This window comes from Cervus elaphus, chromosome 30, assembly GCF_910594005.1.
Source record: "Cervus elaphus chromosome 30, mCerEla1.1, whole genome shotgun sequence".
NCBI classification, from domain to species: domain Eukaryota; kingdom Metazoa; phylum Chordata; class Mammalia; order Artiodactyla; family Cervidae; genus Cervus; species Cervus elaphus.
The window spans coordinates 14,154,091-14,173,769 of NC_057844.1; the positions used below are offsets into that span (position 1 = coordinate 14,154,091).

The 19,679-nt window shown below is 39.3% G+C and overlaps 1 protein-coding gene across 1 annotated transcript in view; it reads left to right on the forward strand.

Moving 5' to 3' along the window:
• DNAJC15 (DnaJ heat shock protein family (Hsp40) member C15) overlaps positions 1 to 13,639 on the forward strand; it is a 72,192-nt gene extending 58,553 nt beyond the window's left edge. Inside the window, exon 6 of the mRNA XM_043891695.1 lies at positions 13,412 to 13,639. Coding sequence (XP_043747630.1) covers positions 13,412 to 13,482 — 71 coding nt within the window. The 3' untranslated portion in view covers positions 13,483 to 13,639. The remainder of the gene's footprint in view (positions 1 to 13,411) is intronic.
• Positions 13,640 to 19,679: the final 6,040 nt, after the last annotated feature.

Below are 19,679 nucleotides of genomic sequence, written 5' to 3' on the forward strand. Positions count from 1 at the left end.
TTTATTTGTTCTAGTGGATCTGTTAACAGTAAGTTCTTTCAGTTTTTGTTTATCTAGGATGCTGTTTCACTTTGTTTCTGAATAACAGCTTTACTGAATAAAGGCCTGTTGGTCCACAGTTTTTTCTTTGAGGACTGTGATTATGTTATTCCACTGCCTTCCTGTCCTCCATTGTTTCTGCTAAGTTAGCCTTTTATCATATTGGGCTTCCTTTATAAGTGACACGTTGTCGTTCTTTTGCTACTGTTAAATGATAAACTGAGGCGTATTAAAAATTTTAAGAGTCTGTTTGAGCAAAACTTGATTAGAATTGGGCAGCACCAAACTGGAAGTGGTTAGGAGCTCTCTAGAGGAAAGACTTCCATGGAGGAGAGGCAGGGCAAGCAAGGAGTTACTTGCTTGGCTGTAGCATAAGAATTTGCTTTACTTGGAAAGAGGTGGCTCTGTGTGATTAGCTGTGCTTGGGTTTTAATCTCTTAATGTTGAGAGACTTATTGGCTTAGGGTTTCGTGTGATTATGTAGTCTCCTAAGGCACTAAAGCCACCTCAGACTAATGGCCTCTCTGTTTATTTAATTTAATGCTACCTTCCATATTTTCTCCTTGTCTTTGACTTTTAGCATTTTTTTATGGTGTGTGTTTTAGGTCTTATTAGATTAATCCTACTTGGAGTTTGTTGAGATTCTTGGGTGTGTAGGTTATTGTTTTTCAATAACCTTGGAAAGTTTTTAGCTACTATTTCTTTAAAGACGTTTTTCCCCCTCCTTCCCTTTCCTGGTACTCCCATTTCGTGTGATTTATGGATTTCACAATGTCCTACATTTCTCTGAGGCTTTGGTTTTTTCCTCCTTCATTCCCTTTTCTCTCTGATGTCAGCTTACATACTATCAATCACTGTATCTTCAAGTTCACTAGTTTTGTCTTATGCCAGTTCAGATCTACTCTTGAGCCCTTCTGGTAATTTTTTAAAAACTTTAAGTTCTATGAATGTATAGTTCTGTGACTGTATAATGTGAAATTTTAGTTCTGTGAATGTATAATGGCTACTTTGGAATCGGTTCCCATAAATCCAACGTTTGGTCACTCTCACAGGTAGTTTCTGTGGCTACTTTTTTCATGATGTATACATGGGTCATGCTGTCATACTTGCCTGTTCCTTCACATGCCTTGAAATACTTTGTTAGAAGCTGAATATATTAGATGAGATATTATAGCAGCTCTGGGTATTGGTCTGCCACCCTTTCGCTGATGATGAAGGCTTGTTATTGTTGTCTGTTTATTTGTTTAGTAACTGGCTGGATTCTTATAGTGAAGTAGCCTAAGGCCTTGAGGACTAGGAAAAGAGTTTGAGGTCTGAGTATTTATTCTAAGGGAGCCAGGCCCAGGGTAGAGCTTCTGATCCATTTTCCTGTGCCTGAGGCTCAGCACCGGGCATCTGGAGGCCAGAAGAGAAATACACAGGTCCACCAGCCCTTCGCAGAAACAGGCCTCTGTGCAGGAGCTAAATACACAGGTCCACCCAGCCCTTCCCAGAAACAGGCCTCTGTGCAGGAGCTAAATACACAGGTCCACCAGCCCTTCGCAGAAAGAGGCCTCTGTGCAGGAGCTAAATACACAGGTCCACCTAGCCCTTCGCAGAAACAGGCCTCTGTGCAGGAGCTGGTGGGGGAGGGAGCCCTGTGTTCTGGCTGCGGCAGTCCAGTGTGGAGTCTCTGCCTTGCTGAGTGGAGAGGGGAAAAGGAACAAGCTGTTTCCCACAGACTCCTGCCTCTTTTTCTGAATTTTCATACTCTTAATAGATATCTCTTTTTTATTTTTGTTTTGAAGACTGTTTCTAGAGGCTTCCAGTGATTGGGAGTTATTATATAGTATTGACCAGTTGCACTGGGAAGTGGGTCAGTGGAACTCCTCCTTCTGGAAATCAGTCTCCTATATGCTGCTACGTGATTTTAACATCTTTCTTTTAAGAAGGGTGGGTGAACTTTTAAGAACCCTTCAGTTCAGGAGATTGCAATACTTCTTACTTCAGTCTTACAGACTTGGGATATAGAAATTCATGTTTTAATCAGAGTTAAGGAATATGTAGATCTGTATAAAGAAGACCCAAGGATAAAAGGGAACTTATATATTCTTAATCTTCACGTTGATGTATTTTCTATGAAACTCACATTAGTAATAAATTATACAGGCATACCTCAAAGATACTGGATTCAGTTCCAAACCACCCCAATAAAACAAACTTGCAGTAAAGCAAGTCACACAGATATTTTGGTTTATCAACACATAGAAAAATTATGTTTATGTTTATACTGTACTGTTGTCTGCTAAGTGTGAAATAGCATGATGCTTAAAAAACAGTGTATACAGTGGAATATTACTCAGCTATAAAAAAGGACACATTTGAGTCCATTCTAATGAGGTGGATGAAACTGGAGCCTATTATACAGAGTGAAGTAAGTCAGAAAGAAAAACGCCAATACAGTATACTAATGCATATATATTGGATTTAGGAAGATGGTAACAACAACCCTATATGCAAGACAGCAAAAGAGACACAGATATAAAGAACAGACTTTTGGACTCTGGGAGAAGGTGAGGGCAGGATGATTTGAGAGAATAGCTTTGAAACATGTATATTACCATATGTGAAACAGACCACCAGTCCAAGTTGGATGCATGAAACAGGGCACTCAAAGCTGGTGAACTGGGACCACCCAGAGGGATGGGGTGGGGGGGAGGTGGGAGGGAGTTCATGATGGGGGACACATGTACACCCATGGCTGATTCCATATATGGCAAAAACCACCACAATAAAATCATTAGCTTCCAATTAAATAAATAAATTAAAAAAAAAACAGTGTGTATACATACTGTTGGAGAAGGAAATGGCAACCCACTCCTGTAGTCTTGCCTGGAGAATCCCATGGACAAAGGAGCCTGGCGGGCTACAGTCCATGGGGTCTCAAAGAGTTGGACACGACTGAGTGACTAACACACATACATACTTACTGTAATTAAAAAATAAACCTGTTATAAAAATGGCACCAATAGACTTACTTGACACAGGGTTGCCACAGACCTTCAATTTGTAAAAAACTCAATATCTACGAAGTGCAATAAAGCAAAGTCTGATCAAACAAGGCATGCCTATACCTAACCTTGCAGGAGTTGTTAGTTGTAGACTATTTGCTTATTTTCTTTTGTGCTGGTTAGGATTTTTCTTTACCCAGATGTTTTGCAGATGTTTATCTCTAAAGCATCCACTCCTAACACATTTGTTTGCTCTATTTTCTGTCTCTCTGGAGTGATTTTACTTTAGTGAAAGTGGTCCTTGATGTGAGAAGATGAGGGAATGGTGATTCACCACTTCCTTCTCTCCATCAGGGACACATGTCTCAAGTCCCTTCTGTGTACTCAGAGAGATCTAAGGCATGATTGCTCTTCAAGATATTTATTATCTAATGGTTAGATAAGTATATATTAATACTTTAAAAGTAAACCACAAGGTGTGGTTTTACAATCTTCCCAAGAAGGAAAGGGCTTCTCAGGCGGCACCAGTGGTAAAGAACCCACCTGCTGATGCAGGAGACGAAAGTGATGCAAGTTCGATCCCTGGGTCGGGAAGATCGCCTGGAGGAAGGCATGGCAACCCACTCCAGTGTTCTTGCCTGGGAAATCCCATGGACTGAGGAGCATGGTGGGCTGTTGTCCATAGGGTCGGTCGCAAAGTGACTTAGCACACTGAAGAAGGAAGAGGACTCGGGATGGGGTTAGAAACCTGCAGAAAGTAGAAAAGGTTTACAACAACCAAATGTTTAACATGGTAGATATTTAATAAACAAAGAATTATGTAAACAGAGTGAGAGACAGCATGGTATGGTAATCGTCCTGGGAGTCCTGACCCCGCCTCATTTTAACTCCCTGGCTAGGCTTGGGCAAGTAACTAAACTTGTTTGTGATTCAGTCTCTTTAGGTAATGAAAATAAGAACTGAGCAACTACAAAGGATAGTTGGATGAACCAAATGAAATAATACATTAGAATAATGCCTAGTTACTATCCTCATCACCGTGGTCTTGATCACAGGTTTTTTGAGCCCCAGTGATTTTTGGATAGTATTAATTGGTCGTGTCATCAGACTTCATGGAGGTCAACATATCTCCAGTGTTTAATAAAGTTTTGAAAACTTAAGTATACCTTCATAAAAGTACACAGCTCATTAAGTATACAGCCCAATGAATTATCATGAAGTGAATCCATTTATGTAGCTAATACCCAGATTGGCAGAAAACAACAAAATTCTGTAAAGCAGTTATCCTTCAATTAAAAAATATATTAATGAAATAAAAGAAATAAAATCACACAAAACTTTCTCCTCATGTACATTTCTGGCCATTCCCCACTCACCAAAGATGACCACTGTTTTAGTTTTTATTGCCATAGATAAGCTCTGCCTGTTTTGAACTTTATATATATATATATATATATATATATATATATATATATAATCTAAGTGTATAGTCTTCTATGCTTTGTCTTTTCTCATTATCTTTGTGAAACTCATTCATGTAGCAGTGAATCCTGTAGTAATTCTTTCATTCTTTTTGCTGCATAGTATTTCATTACATGAATATCCTGCTGCTTATCCATTTTTTTCTTTGCAGTTTTTTTTCTCTCTTTTGTTACCTGACTTTTGGGAACATCATAGACTCTGTGTTCTAGATATGAGTCCATTGTATTACATGTATCTTTTCTCTTTGGCTTCTTTTTGCCTACCTTTATTGATGCTCATTCATTAATAGAAATTCTTAATACTGTTACAGATCAGTTATGGTTGAAACTTTACCTTTATAATTATTGCTTTGTTTAGCTTAGGAAACTTTTGCTTGTCTCAAAGTCATGAAGTCAATTTCTGGAAACTTTATTATCCTATCTAGTTACATCTTAGAATGGAATTTTGTACATGGTTTGAGATAATGGTAAAGTTTCAGTTAGTTTTATATAGATATCCAAGTGGTCCTGCACTATTTCTTGGAATTATTTCTCTATTTTCTTTCATCTTCCCTTGATTAATTTCTTGTGCCAGTACCACAATGTTTTAATTATATAGCTTTATAACAAATCCTCATTTCTGGTATATAAACTCTTTACATTTTTTGTTACTTAAGATTTGTGAGGGGTGGGCTATGTTTGGCCCTTTACATTTTACTGTTTTAGGAACTATCTCATCAATTTGTATATGCACATTCACAATTCACACACAACCTCCTAGGATATGATTGGGATTGCTATGAATCTGTAAGTCAGTTTGGAGCAAACTGGCATCTTTACAACAGTGATTTTTCCAATCCGTGAACAAGACATCCTTTCATTTATTTCAGTTCAGTTCAATTCAGTCGCTCAGTCGTGTCCGACTCTTTGTCACCCCATTGACTGCAGCACACCAGGCCTCCCTGTCCATTACCAACTCCCAGAGTTTACTCAAACTCATATCCATCGAATCAGTGATGCCATCCAACCATCTCATCCTCTGTTGTCCCCTTTTCCTTCCGCCTTCAATCTTTCCCAGCATCAGGGTCTTTTCAAATGAGTCAGTTCTTCCCATCAGGTAGCCAAAGTATTGCAGTTTCAGCTTCAGCATCAGTCCTTCCAATGAACACCCAGGACTGATCTCCTTTAGGAAGGACTGGTTGGATCTCCTCACAGTCCAAGGGACTCTAAAGAGTCTTCTTCAATACCACAGTTCAAAAGCATCAGTTCTTCAGCACTCAGCTTTCTTTATAGTCCAACTCTCACATCCATACATGACTACTGGAAAAACCACAGCTTTGACTAGACAGACCTTTGTTAGCAAAGTAATGTCTCTGCTTTTTAATATGCTGTCTAGGTCAGTCATAACTTTCCTTCCTGGGAGCAAGCGTCTTTTAATTTCATGGCTGCAGTCACCATCTACAGTGATTTTGGAGCCCGAGAAAATTAAGTCTCTCACTGTTTCTACTGTTTCCCCATCTATTTGCCTTGAAGTAATGGGACCAGATACCATGATCTTAGTTTTCTGAATGTTGAATTTTAAGCCAACATTTTCACTCTCCTCTTTCACTTTCATCAAGAGGCTCTTTAGTTCTTCGCTTTCTGCCATAAGGGTGGTGTCATCTGCATATCTGAGGTTATTGATATTTCTGCCAGAAATCTTGATTCCAGCTTGTGCTTCATCCAGCCCAGCATTTCTCATGATGTACTCTGCATATAAGTTAAATAAGCAGGGTGACAATATACAACCTTGACGAACTCCTTTCCTGATTGGGAACCATTCTGTAGTTTTATGTCCAGTTCTAACTGTTGCTTCCTGACCGGCATACAGGTTTCTCAAGAGGCAGGTCAGGTGGTCTGATATTCCCATTTCTTTAAGAATTTTTCACAGTTTGTTATGGTCCACACAGTCAGAGGCTTTGGCATAGTCAATAAAGCAGAAGTAGATGTTTTTCTGGAACTCTCTTGCTTTTTGAATGATCCAGTGGATGTTGGCAATTTGATCTCTGGTTCCTCTGCCTTTTCTAAATCCAGCTTTAACATCTGGAAGTTCACGGTTCATGTACTGCTGAAGCCTCACTTGGAGAATTTTGAGCATTACACTGCTAGCTTGGGAGATGAGTGCAATTGTAAGGTAGTTTGAACATTCTTTGGCATTGCCTTTCTTTGGGATTGGAATGAAAACTGACCTTTTCCAGTCCTGTGGCCACTGCTGAGTTTCCCAAATTTGCTGGCATATTGAGTGCAGCACTTTCACAGCATCATCTTTCAGGATTTGAAATAGCTCAACTGGAATTCCATCACCTCCACTAGCTTTGTTTGTAGTGATGCTTCCTAAGGCCCACTTGACTTCGCATTCCAGGATGTCCGGCTCTAGGTGAGTGATCACACCATCATGGTTATCTGGGTTGTGAAGATCTTTTTTGTATAGTTCTTCTGTGTATTGTTGCCACCTCTTTGAATATCTTCTGCTTCTGTTAGGTCCCTACCATCTCTGTCCTTTATTGAGCAAATCTTTGCATGAAATGTTCCCTTGGTATCTCTAATTTTCTTGAAGGGATCTCTAGTTTTTCCCATTCTATTGTTTTCCTCTATTTCTTTGCATTAATCACTGAGGAAGACTTTCTTATCTCTCCTTGCTATTCTTTGGAACTCTGCATTCAAATGGTTATATCTTTCCTTTTCTCCTTTGCCTTTCACTCTCTTCTTTTCTCAGCTATTTGTAAGGCCTCCTCAGACAGCCATTTTGCTTTTTTGCCTTTCTGTTTCTTGGGGATGGTCTTGATCCCCGTCTCCTGTACAGTGTCATGAGCCTCCGTCCATAGTTCATCAGGCACTCTGTCTATGAGATCTAGTCCCTTGAGTCTATTTCTCACTTCCAGTGTGTAATTGTAAGGGATTTGATTCAGGCCATACCTGAACAGTGCGTTCTCTTGGCAAAACTCTGTTAGCCTTCGCCCTGCTTCATTCTGTACTCCAAGGCCAAATTTGCCTGTTACTCCAGGTGTTTCTTAACTTCCTACTTTTGCATTCCAGTCCCCTATAATGAAAAGGACATCTTTCTTGGGTGTTAAGTTTATTTAGGTTAACTTTATTTCAATGAGATTTTTCAGTTTATAGTTATGCATAATTTGTTAGATTTGTTCCTAGGTGTTGATTCTTATTGTGTTGTTTTAAAAGTGTATATTATATAGTTATTTATTTCTAGGACATAAAATGTTAATGTTTGTGTATATTGCTGTCATATCCACCATTTTGTTAAACTCCGTTATTAATTCTGTGATTTTGTCTTTAGAGCCTTTGATTTTTTTGCTTACTCAGTCATTCGATTTATGAAGAATGACAGTTTCTTTCTTTTTAGTCCTTTGGGGCAGGGAGTGGAGGGGGGCATTGATTATAATGGCCAGAAATTCCAATAAAGTGTTAAATAGAAGTGATTGTAGATATCTTTTCCTTGTTGCTTATCTCAGAGCCAAAGGTTTCAGCATTTTACAACTAAGTATGATATTTGCTATATTTCTTTTGATAACTTCCTCTCACATAAAAGAAGTTTCCCTCTATTCTTAGCTTACTTAAAGTTTTTATTGTAAGTGTACGTTTTCTGCATTTGTTTAAGTAATTATACATGTATTCTTCCTTATGTTAATGTAATGAATTAAACTGATTAATTTTCTAATGTTAAAGCCAGTCTTGGATTTCTGATATAAACCTAACTTGGTTATGAATTTAGTCTGATTTGATAAGCTGATATTTGCTTTTGCATCTGTGTTTATCTTGTGATATATTTTTTATCAGAGTTTGTCTCAATGCTACTCATAAAAAGAATTAAAATGTGTTTTCTTTTTCTTCTATTTTATCAGAAAAATTTACTGATACAGCTATCCTGGCCAGAATTTTTATCTGTGGGAACGTTTTTAGTTACAGATTCAGTTTCTCAAATAGTTAGGATTCTCTTGATTTTTCCATTTCTTCTTGTATCATTTTATCTTGATACATTATTTTTCTTAGAATTTATTTCATTTAAATTTTAAATGCATTGTTAGGAACTTGATTAGTTTTTTTCAGAAATCTAACCTTTGGCTTGGTTAATTATCTTGAATGCTAATTTCTATTATGATATTTTCCTTGATGGTTGGATTATTTACAAATATATTGATTAATTTCCAAACATTGTAATTCCCTATCTGTATTACTGATTTTCAGCTTAATTCTACCATCGTTAATTCACGTATCAGTACTTCTCAAACTGTCTTGATAGAGGACTTTTTTTTCGCCCAATCTCTGTTGGGCTGGTAACTTTTGTAAAATATAACAAAAATGATTTTATTAGAAAATTAAAAAATTGAAACACGATATGTAAGCTCTAAGCCCTGACTTTTCGTCATTCTTTGAGTCTGCAGACACCCGGTGTTACGCTCGGCTGTAGGATTTCCGGAGAGCTTGCTCTCAGTTTCCACACCTAGTTTAGCTCAGTGACTCTCACTGTGGTTCGGTAACACCCGCACCCCAGCACTGATCCGCGGAACACAACTCAGGTAGCACTGCTTATTGTGATTTGAGTCTTTGAAGTTTGTTGAAACTTGGGTTAGATCTCCGCACATGGGCGACTTCAATAAATGTTCTGTGTGCTGTTTAAAAGGAGGTCACTCTGCAGTTGTAGGATGGAGTGTTTTTTGTATGTCATTTAGATCAAATGTGTTCAGTATTTCTTTTTATCTAATTCTTCCATGGATTACTGAGAGAGGTGTATTAAATCTTCCATTGATTATGGATTCATGTGTTCCCCCTTTAGTTCTGTCCTTGTTTTTCTTAATATATCTTGAACCTATGTTATCAGTTCAGTTCAGTTGCTCAGTCGTGTCCGACTCTTTGTGACCCCATGAACTACAGCATGCCAGGCCTCCCTGTCCATCACTAGCTCCCAGAATTTACCCAAACTCATGTCCGTCGAGTCAGTGATGCCATCCAGCCATCTCATCCTCTGTCGGCCCCTTCTCCTCCTGCCCCCAATCCCTCCCAGTATCAGGATCTTTTCCAATGAGTCAACTCTTTGCATGAGGTGGCCAAAGTACTGGAGTTTCAGCTTCAGCATCAGTCCTTCCAATGAACACCCAGGACTGATCTCCTTTAGGATGGACTGGTTGGATCTCTTTGCAGTCCAAGGGACTCTCAAGAGTCTTCTCCAAAACCACAGTTCAAAAGCATCAATTTTTCAGTGCTCACCTTTCTTCACAGTCCAACTCTCACATCCATACATGACCACTGGAAAAACCACAGCCTTGACCAGACGGACCTTTGTGGGCAAAGTAATGTCTCTGCTTTTTCATATGCTATCTCGGTTGATCATAACTTTCCTTCCAAGGAGTAAGCGTCTTTTAATTTCACGGCTGCAGTCACCATCTGCAGTGATTTTGGAGCCCAAAAAAATAGTCTGACACTGTTTCCACTGTTTACCCATCTATTTGCCATGAAGTGATAGGACTGGATGCCATGATCTTAGTTTTCTGAATGTTGAGCTTGAAGCCAACTTTTCCCCTCTCCTCTTTCACTTTTATCAAGAGGCTCTTTAGTTCTTCACTTTCTGCCATTAGGGTGGTGTCATCTGCATATCATATGTTATCAGATATATTCAAATTTAAGATTGGCCCTTTTAACGCTTTGAAATTTCTCCCTTTTATTGCTAGTGTTGGATTTTGCCTTAAAGTGTACTTCATCTGATAATTAGCATACCAGTGCCAACTTTACTTTCATTGGTGTGTGCCTTTTTATATTGTTTAAGAAAGATGGTCTCAAAAAAAAAAAGATGGTATCTTGTAACCAACATATAGTTTCCTGGTTAATTTATTCATCAACCATATTGAGATATAATTTGCATACAATAAAATATGTATTTAAATGCACGGTTTGCTGAGATTTGACAAATGCATACACCCATCTAACACTAGCATAATGAAGACATAGAACATTTTAAAGCTCAAAAGGTTCCTTGGTGTCCTTTCTCATTGCTAGTCTCTGCTCCATCTTGAGCAATCACTATTCTACTTTCTTCCAATGTAGATGTGTTTCATGTAAGTGGAATTGTATAGTATGTACTATTTTGTGTCTGATTGCTTTGAAGACAGGAAGCAGTGCAGAATGTTGGACTAATCACAGCACATTTCCTTATCTCCAGGGTCTTGACACTCAGGTCCTGGCTGACTTGGTAGACCTCCAGTGCCTTCATACTGATGTGTTTGAATTTTATTGAAGTCTTCTAATTGGTATCAATGGGAGGGGTGGTCTAAAACCTAATATTCCATGAGAGCCCAAAGCTGAAGAGCTCCAGTAGCCATATAGTGAAAGTACAAAGGTTCAGAGATAAAGTATGAGGGTGAGTATTCTAATTCAGTGGAATCCAGATGATTCCCCCAAGAAATCTGAACAGGACTGAAAGATTCAAAAGTGTATTTTTTCCATTAAATAAAGGATATGTATCCTATATATTTTATATCGGTCAAGATTTAGTGCCAGAAACAAGGTGTTTTAAGCGGAAGAGCATTTAGTGCAGGAAATGAATGGTTCTAAATTGTTGGGAGGTCTAAAGGAGTAAGTTTTAGGCTTGGCTTGCAAGAATGGCTCCACTGGTAATTACAGAGATGCTCTGTCAGAGGAGCTACTCATTGACTGCCTCAGGGACCCCCACCAGAACTGTACAAAAAGCTTAGTTGCTGCCATCACAACACCACGGTCTCACTTGCTAGCAGCAGTAAAAAGAGGCCCAGCAAGAAAGCCTTTCTCTTTTCTGCTTTCCAGATTTCACAAGAGTGCCTCCCACAGATAGATCCTAATTTGAATCAAACACTGTTCAATGTGTGTGTGTGTGTGTGTGTGTGTGTGTGCGTGCATGTGTGTGTGGTTGCTCAGTCATGTCTGACTCTTTGTGACCCCACGGACTGTGGCCTGCCAGGCTCCTCTGTCCATGGAGTTTTCCAGGCAAGAACACTGGAGTGGGTTGCCATTCCCCTTTCCAGGGGATCTTCCCGACCCAGGGATCAAACCCAGGTCTCCTGCATTGCAGGCGGACTCTACCACTGAGCCACCAGGGAAGCCCCCAAAGGGAATATAGGAATTGTAATGTTTGGCTTAGGAACTTTCCCAAGTTTTAGGAAGATAGAATAAGGGTAGTATGAGAACTGAACCGAAAGTTTCAGCCATGCACATAAGTAAAAAGTCCAGTGTCCCTCTCACTAAACGAGGGTGAAGGGTAATTCAGTGTTATTCAAAATAAACTGTCAGTTGTTTCCTCTAGCATTCCCATCAATAAATATAATGTTTAATGAGACTTTCGATCTTCTGTGCTTTTTTTTCCCCTTTCTGTTAACTGAGCATATTATGGCCAATGATTGAAATATCCAGAATGCATTTCAGTCAATTAAAGGTTATGTTTGAGTTCAATTGATACTTTAATATTTGTGGAGGATATACAAGATGCCTGGCATTACCTTGGTAACTCTAAAAATGGAAACAGCTATCTGAGATCATTTTCAAAGATAATCCTGATACCAATTTATGTCATAACCAAGCGCATATGGAAACTCGCATCAATTTCATTTCTGATTCTTATTGTGTATTCAAGGTCGCTCTGATACATTCGTTCCGTAAGTGTTTATAGCAGTTCAGATCTTGATATGAAAATGTCAGTGATCTCCTCAAGGGTAGAAAGCTAAATATAGCTCCTTGAGCATTGCCCTTACGTTGCTGATTTGTTTCCTGCTTCCTTTTTCCTTCTAAAATGGATGGTGTGATATCAGTAAAAGGCTCGGATAAAGTCAGGACAAGACACACACCAGTGCTGTCTAGATGTTTTTTGTGTGGTTTGTTGTGAGCTACTGAGGTCTTAAGATGTTTTCAACAGCTGTGGATCGTTTGTACTCAAGGCGGAGAATAAAAAATAAAAACAAGCACAGAGAGACCGCTGAGCTGGACTGTTAGGTCGAGCACCAAGCATGAACGTGTGAAGGACTAGAAGTCAGAAGGCGTATGATGCGTAAATGTTTTTAGTGTGACAGTTTGGGGCCAGTATTTTTATATGTAAGAGAGCTCCTGCTTGTCATTTATAACAATTCTGAATTTGAAATTCACTTAAATTTTCCTCTTGCTCTTTACATTAGAAATAATTCATTGTGAAGAACTCTGATAACTGACTTTGTTTTATTTAAGGCGCAGTGACTCCGTCTGTGCTCCATAAGTATTCTAATGGGACTGTGTCAGAGAGCAGGGAGCATACCCTTTAACGTTATTTTTATTATCACTGATTTATTATTTATCATAGTATTTACTAATATTTACCAATATTAGTAAAATACTTTTAGAGCTTGGCAGTATATAGTTGCCTTTTTAATGTATTTTTGTGAAAATGTAAGGTTTGATAAAACTCTGAAGGCACCCTTGGATTGCTTTACCTCCTTCAGAAAGATAACTTCCTTCATAGAAGAATATTCTTTCCTTAAAAACAAACAAAAAAATACAGTCTTGGAGAAGGACCGTTATTTTATTTACCTAACCATCCACTTCAGAAAATTCTCTGGTCAGATATTCGGCATTTGAAAGGTAATGTCTGACCAGTGAAGTGTTTGAGTGTATTTTAAATTACTCCTGATCATAAGTTTCTTTATTTTTCTCAGAGATTATCGTTAATGATTGTTAGGTATCTGTAGTGCTTCATTGAACGAGTTTAATTTATCCTGTTGTGATTTCTAGAGAGCTTATAAAATAATTTGTCAGGGCATGAATGTGTGGGGAAATATCAGAGAAGTCTAATTGAGTGTTTTTCTTTATTTGAGACTTTAAAAAATGTCAATAGTGAAGTGTCTTTTTAATCCATTTTCTTCTCTGTCCTCTCAGGTGGATCTCCTTACTTAGCAATCAAAATTAATGAAGCAAAAGACTTGCTAGAAGCAACCACCAAACACTGATGGATACTCAGGGACCGCTCTGACGGAGAAAAGGGGGACCTTATGAATACAGTCCTGCAGATTAATGTAGACCATGGCCTGCGTGATGTTCATACGTGTGCTGACCACAGTCGTTTCTTCCGTGACCAAGCTATGTAATAATAAAAGATGAGCAGTCTGCCTTTGTATTATCTTTCAAAGGAGCACATGAAAATTCTAGCACTGATCTTTCCCCCTTATTTTCTTCCTCCCTCTGATAGTCATACATTTGAAGTCCCCCCTCCCCAGCACCTGCAACAGTGTAGTTATCAGTAATATGATTGGAATTTGTGAGCAAGAGTGCAGAATTTCTTGCTGCTTATATTTATGCTCGCATTGTCCCTTGTTTCTTCAAAGGAATTTAGCACTCTGCCTACGTGAGGTGCTTTAAATGTTTTGAGACGAAACCCTGACTGCCACCCCAGGAAAGTGATCTGAAGCTTGATGGAATTTACAAAAGGGTGTTTTGTAAAGCAGTGGTTAGGAAAGAACACTGCTCTCCCAGAGATCCCACGGCTGACGCATGAGAACTTGGAGAGCTGCTAAAATGATTAAAGGTTTACAGAATGAGCCCTGTGAGGAAAGCCTGGAAGTTGCTGGGAGAAGTCTGAGGGATTCGTACTTAATTATATAGTCTTCTGGTACTGTGTATTTATTCAATTATTCATTCTACAAATATTTATTTACCACCTGTAGCCGGTGAAGCACTGTAGGGGTCCTCAAGAGTTCCAGGTGTGAACCAGGCACGGATCCTGACCCAAAGGAACTTACATTTAGAGGAAAGATAAACCACAGGAGTACTATTAGCGAGTCACAGATGATATGCCAAAGAAGTTCAAAAAAAAGAATATTTTACACCGGGCATCAGGGGGTGCTTCATAGAATCAGTAGCGTAGAGCTGGGCTTTAAAAACAGTGAGATATACCATATGATGGGTGAGTCAGCTCTTCTGAGATGAGTCAGAATTAGCAGAAAAAGGGTATATTAGTTCGATTGGAGTGCAGGGTTTCTCCAAAGCAACGGATGAACACACAGTCTGGAAGGGCTGGCCTGTAATGTACAGTGCATTCAGTTTCTTTTTTTTTTTTTTGCTCAACACAGCCCCTGGTCATCATCACTTTACTATTCTAAAAGGGAGAAAAGAGACAGAGTCAGAATACCAGCATTATTTTCTTGTACTCCTTTACAACAATGAGTTCATCCCAGGTTACTGCATTTCATCTATCTTAAAATGCTTTTGTAATAATCTAGATGCATCCTTTCATTTTATGACATCCTGTAGTTAGGGAGTTCTCAGCACTGGTGATATTGACTCATTGAGCTGCTAATTCCTCCTGTGGGGTGCTCTCCTGTGTATGGTAGGATGATTAGCAACATCCTTGCCTGCACCTAAGAAAGGCCAGGAGCGCCCCCTCCGTTGTGACAACCGAAAATGTGTCTAGATGTTGCCAAATGTTCCTTGGAGGGCAAAATTGCCCCAGGTAGAGAGCCACTGCTCTAAATGTTAACAGTGTTTTCCTTTGGTACATAAAATAATGGATGACCTGACTTAAAATTGATTCTCAGAGTCACTAAAATATGGTTCTTGCTTTAAAATCCCCATGTGTGTCACAGTTTTTTTGTGCTTTAGTATATTTTCCTGTCCACTGCTAGCCCTGTCCCTTGAATGCCCTCCTGATACCCAGATCTCCACGTGTTCAAAGCCTGGGGATAGTTCAAGGCCAAGCTGAAATGTCTGTCCCTCCTTTTCTGGTGCTTCCAGCAAAAGTAATCCCATGAATTGTCAGCTCTCAGCAAACAAGGACCGTATCTGTCTTGGTCACTGCTACATTGACACTCAATAAATAATTGTTAGATGAACGAATATATTCCCGTAGCACTTTATTCCTCACGTTTGGACCTTGTGAAACAACTCTTTGTGTAACATGACTTATTTCTTCTACAAAAGTACAAGAACCTTTAGAGCAAGAATCTTATCATTTGTCTTTGTAACCTTCTTTGTAACCCAAGTGTGGAGCACTTGGGACTTTGTAGACATCATAAAGTTGTAAGTACTAAAAATGTTTTTTGAATACTGTGCTTCAAAAAATGTTACCACTACGTTTGAAATATGCAATATTGGGGTACCTGTTAAGAACATACCTGTTAATTCATATCATTTTCTAGTCCACACTGTGTTCATGAAAATTTAAGTCCCCAGCATTAGCTTGAAATTTCCTTCATTCTGTTCTCATTTATCTGCTGAGTGTGTGCCCCCAAATCAGACAGATCTGGTTTTAAGTACTATCTTCCTCTCGCATGATCTGGGGCAGTTAATCTGCAAGGCTTTAATTGCCTCATCTGTAAAATAGAGAAAATAATAACCCTATCTAAAAAGGTTGTTATATGGAATAAGTTTGTATAAAGCATTTAGTCGTATAGCAAATGCTCAAGAAATGCAATTATTGCTTCTTTTATCCCCTCTGTGAGAATACCTTGAACTAAGATTTGGTGTGTTCCAGTAATCACTGATTTTACTCTTGAATTTGCCGTTTAAGTAATGCATGGTAGAGACAGTTCATCTCCATTCATGAAGCATCAACTGGAACTGTTGGCTTGGAGGTTAACTGGGGGTGTCTGCCTGGAGCCTCTGCACCCCTGTACAGAGGTGTCATCACATCACAGCAGCTGGGGTCAAAGAGACAGGAAGTGGAAGCTTCAAACTCAGCCTGAGTCTGAAAACTAGCAGTTTTGATGGAAAACTCATGGAGCCCCCCAAGATTCAAAAGGAGAAGACATATAGACAATTGTGAAAGAATTAGTGACCATTGAGTGATTATCACTTTAATATGTAGCAGGTCGGGATTTCCACCCCCCACCCCTTAATCAAATCAGCTACGGCTTTGCCTTTATTGCCTTTAAAAAATTCTCCAGGAATATAGAATTTAAGTTCAACCAATTGGTGTAGTTTCAGGTGATACAACTCTTATTTTAGGTAGATATTAATTCAGTAGTAAGTCTCAGAATACTTATAAATGCCAGAATACTTATGAAATTGGCTAAGCAGCTACCCATCCTCAACTCCTTATTATCTGTAGAAAGCTTATTTGAATGGTTGCCTATGTTCGGTAAGTATTGCCTTTATATATTTGCTGTTATTGCAGATTCTTCTTAGTTAAGTTCTTTGTTGATGTTGCAGTTTTAGTTTATTCTTACATCTTAGATGCAGTCTGAGGGAGCAGGAAAGACCTTTTGAAAACAAGGCAGTTACTTCCCAGATTCCAGAGAAAGTGTAAGTCAGGCTGACAGTTAACTAAAGGGGGCACAGAATGCCATTTATGGTATGGTTGATGGTGCCAGTCTCCAGCTTGAAGTCAAAAGTAGAAGTTTAATAAGGACAAAAGTGTGTTCATTGTGGGAGACATTGTTTTATTTCATTTTCCAATCATTTCCTTCTTTTGGTTTGAAGTGCATTTTGGTTATTCAGAAAATAGAATATTTACTATATCAGGCAATGAAAATACAAAATTGGCTCATTTTTAAAATGCGTTGGATTCTCAAACAGAAGGAAGAACAGATTCTTAGAGAAGTTTTCACCCTCCCCCGATGCTTTTGAATTAAGAAATACTAAGACTTGTATGATTGGGTATGTTTGTGATTACCCAGCAGGGTCATAAGAAATAACATACTTTATCCCAAGTATAGAAATCCTCTGGTTGTCATGGGGGACCTTGAAAGAGCTTGCAATGATGAATCTGCAACACATTTGGTGATTAGCTTAAGGTAGCTTCATGACATTGTGGGGGAAGATGAATCAGCCAGGCTGTTAATGTCAAAAATACAGTTTCTATGACTCCACCCACTTAGGATGAACTCCAGAGGCTGCAGTGAGAAGTGAAGTACCCAAGGAGGCCAGCTCATTTCTCACAGGGGGAACTGTGCCATCCACAAACGCTCTGCACCTCGCCCAGCACCCCCTGAACAAAGGCCTCTGGCAGCCGGGAGGGTTTGCTAGCAGCGGAGTAGACGAGACGCGTCAGCACCAAGCCTCCCTCGTGATGGAAAGGCAGCCCAAAGGGCATGTCCTGTTAGCACCAGGTCAGTATCATCCGCTTGTCAAAAACAGGCCGTGAAGTATGAGACAGAATCGTACTTACAGTGGAGTTAGACACATTAGGAGATTAGTTAATATACTAGCTGGAAAACTTGATTCTCTGGGCTCATTTTTTAGGTGGAATCTTAGTGATCTGGATCACTGCCCACCAGTGAAATTGCTGGACTTGGTAGACAAAGAAAATGTTCCTTCTAATGATTTTTATGAGCTGAGTAGCTATTGTTCCCAGCTGAGTGCTCTTTTCCTTTTTTTATTGTTGCTGAGCAAAGAATTTATAAAAAGCTTTCCCTTTTTTTTTTTTTTTTTTATTAAAAACCCTGCTCAATTGAAATGGAAGTTCATTAAGTACTGTTCATTTCTCTTCCTGTCATAATAGCCCTACCCCCCTCTGCTGTATTCAGCAGTGCCTGGCAGCACTGGTCAACATTTTAAGTCTGAACAGACTATTATATAGATATAGATATGCAATATCCAACATCAAGAGGAAGTTTAATTTCACGTGGGCAGAATAGGATCACTCAGGCTAAATGTTGACCATAAATTTCAAAGCTTCACCTCAATTTAGAGGATGGGGGATGCCCGTGGAAAATTAAATCAACAGTCAGAAACTGTTAGGCCAAGCAGCCTGCCTACATTGTCTCTCTCAGTTTTCACAGCACCTTTCAAGAGATAGGTACTTTTTATTGTCCCCATTTTAGAGATGAAGAAACAAAGGCTCAGAGGCGTTTAAGAGCTTTGCCAAGAATCCACAGCTGGTAAGTGGTAAGACTGGGATCCAAATCCCGTTTGGCTTGACTCTGAAGCACATGTGTTGTTTAGCTGCTCAGTCGTGTCCTACTCTGCAGCCTCATGAACTGCAGCTCACCAGGCTTCCCTGTCCTTTACTATCGCCCTGAGTTTCTTCAAACTCATATGTATTGAGCAGTGATGCCCTCCAACCATCTCATCCTCTGTCGCCCCCTTCTCCTGCCCTCAGTCTTTCCCAACATCAGGGTCTCTTCTTTTTTCTTTGCATCAGGGGGCCAAAGTATTGGAGCTTCAGCTTCAGCATCAGTCCTTCCAGTGAATATTCAGAGTTGATTTCCTTTAGGGTGGACTGGTTTGACCTTGCTGTCCAAGGGTTCATTGCACTAATTGTAGGTATGTGGGAATCATGGTAGAAGGAAGGGCCTTAAGAAGCTCTTGGCTCGATTTTTGATGAGCCAAGTTTGGGAAATAGGTTTATGGATGGATCCAGCATCACTTGGCATGAGCAGGGAGTAGTTAATGGCCTTCATTCTGGCTGGGATGCTTGTGGTGTCCATCCAGCTGCTCACAGCAAAAGTTCAGTTGTAGAGTTTAGCAGTGTATGCTTCTCTAACTTAAAGTGGGGCTGGAGGGAACTTTGTTGAGATTTTATTTGAAACATTCACGGGCAAAAGCTTTCAAGGAGAATGTCTAGAGCAAGGTTCAGAAAACAGCTTATGAAAGTGAAACAGCAGACCTTGGGGAGAGAAGAGAAATGAAGAAATTGCTCAATATAGGACAGGTGAGAATAAGAAGCCTGCATTTATTGAAAGACATAGCGAGGCAATGAAAAAAGGTTAAAAAGAGGCAGGTGAACTAAAAAGAAATAACTTACAGCTTGAAAGGGAATTTGAGTGCTCGGTAGAACTTTTCAAAATTACTTTCCTGTATTCCCAAGTATGGACTGGGTTATTGGTTCATGCCATGCTTTTATGCCAAATTCCAAAATTACACTTTGCACAAAGAGTTGAGTTGACCCATAGAACTTGAGTCATCAATCTGACTGAGTTTTTAAGGTTGTCACTTAACTTTCTATCCTTTCACCTGCTCTAATCAAATGGTGAAAAAGTTTAATTTCTAGAGATTTCTATCACCTCACGACTATAATACTCACGGCAGATTTGTGAGTTCCATGAACATAGGTATTCCTACATTAAAAAAATAAGAGCATTCCAAAGCCAACTCCTCATCCTTTCTATTTATCTACTCTTGGATTATCAGTGCCTTTGTTCTTTCTTTCTATGAATGTGGATTACCAACAGTTGACTTTAAAACTGTTTACATTTTGGCTTCCATGCCT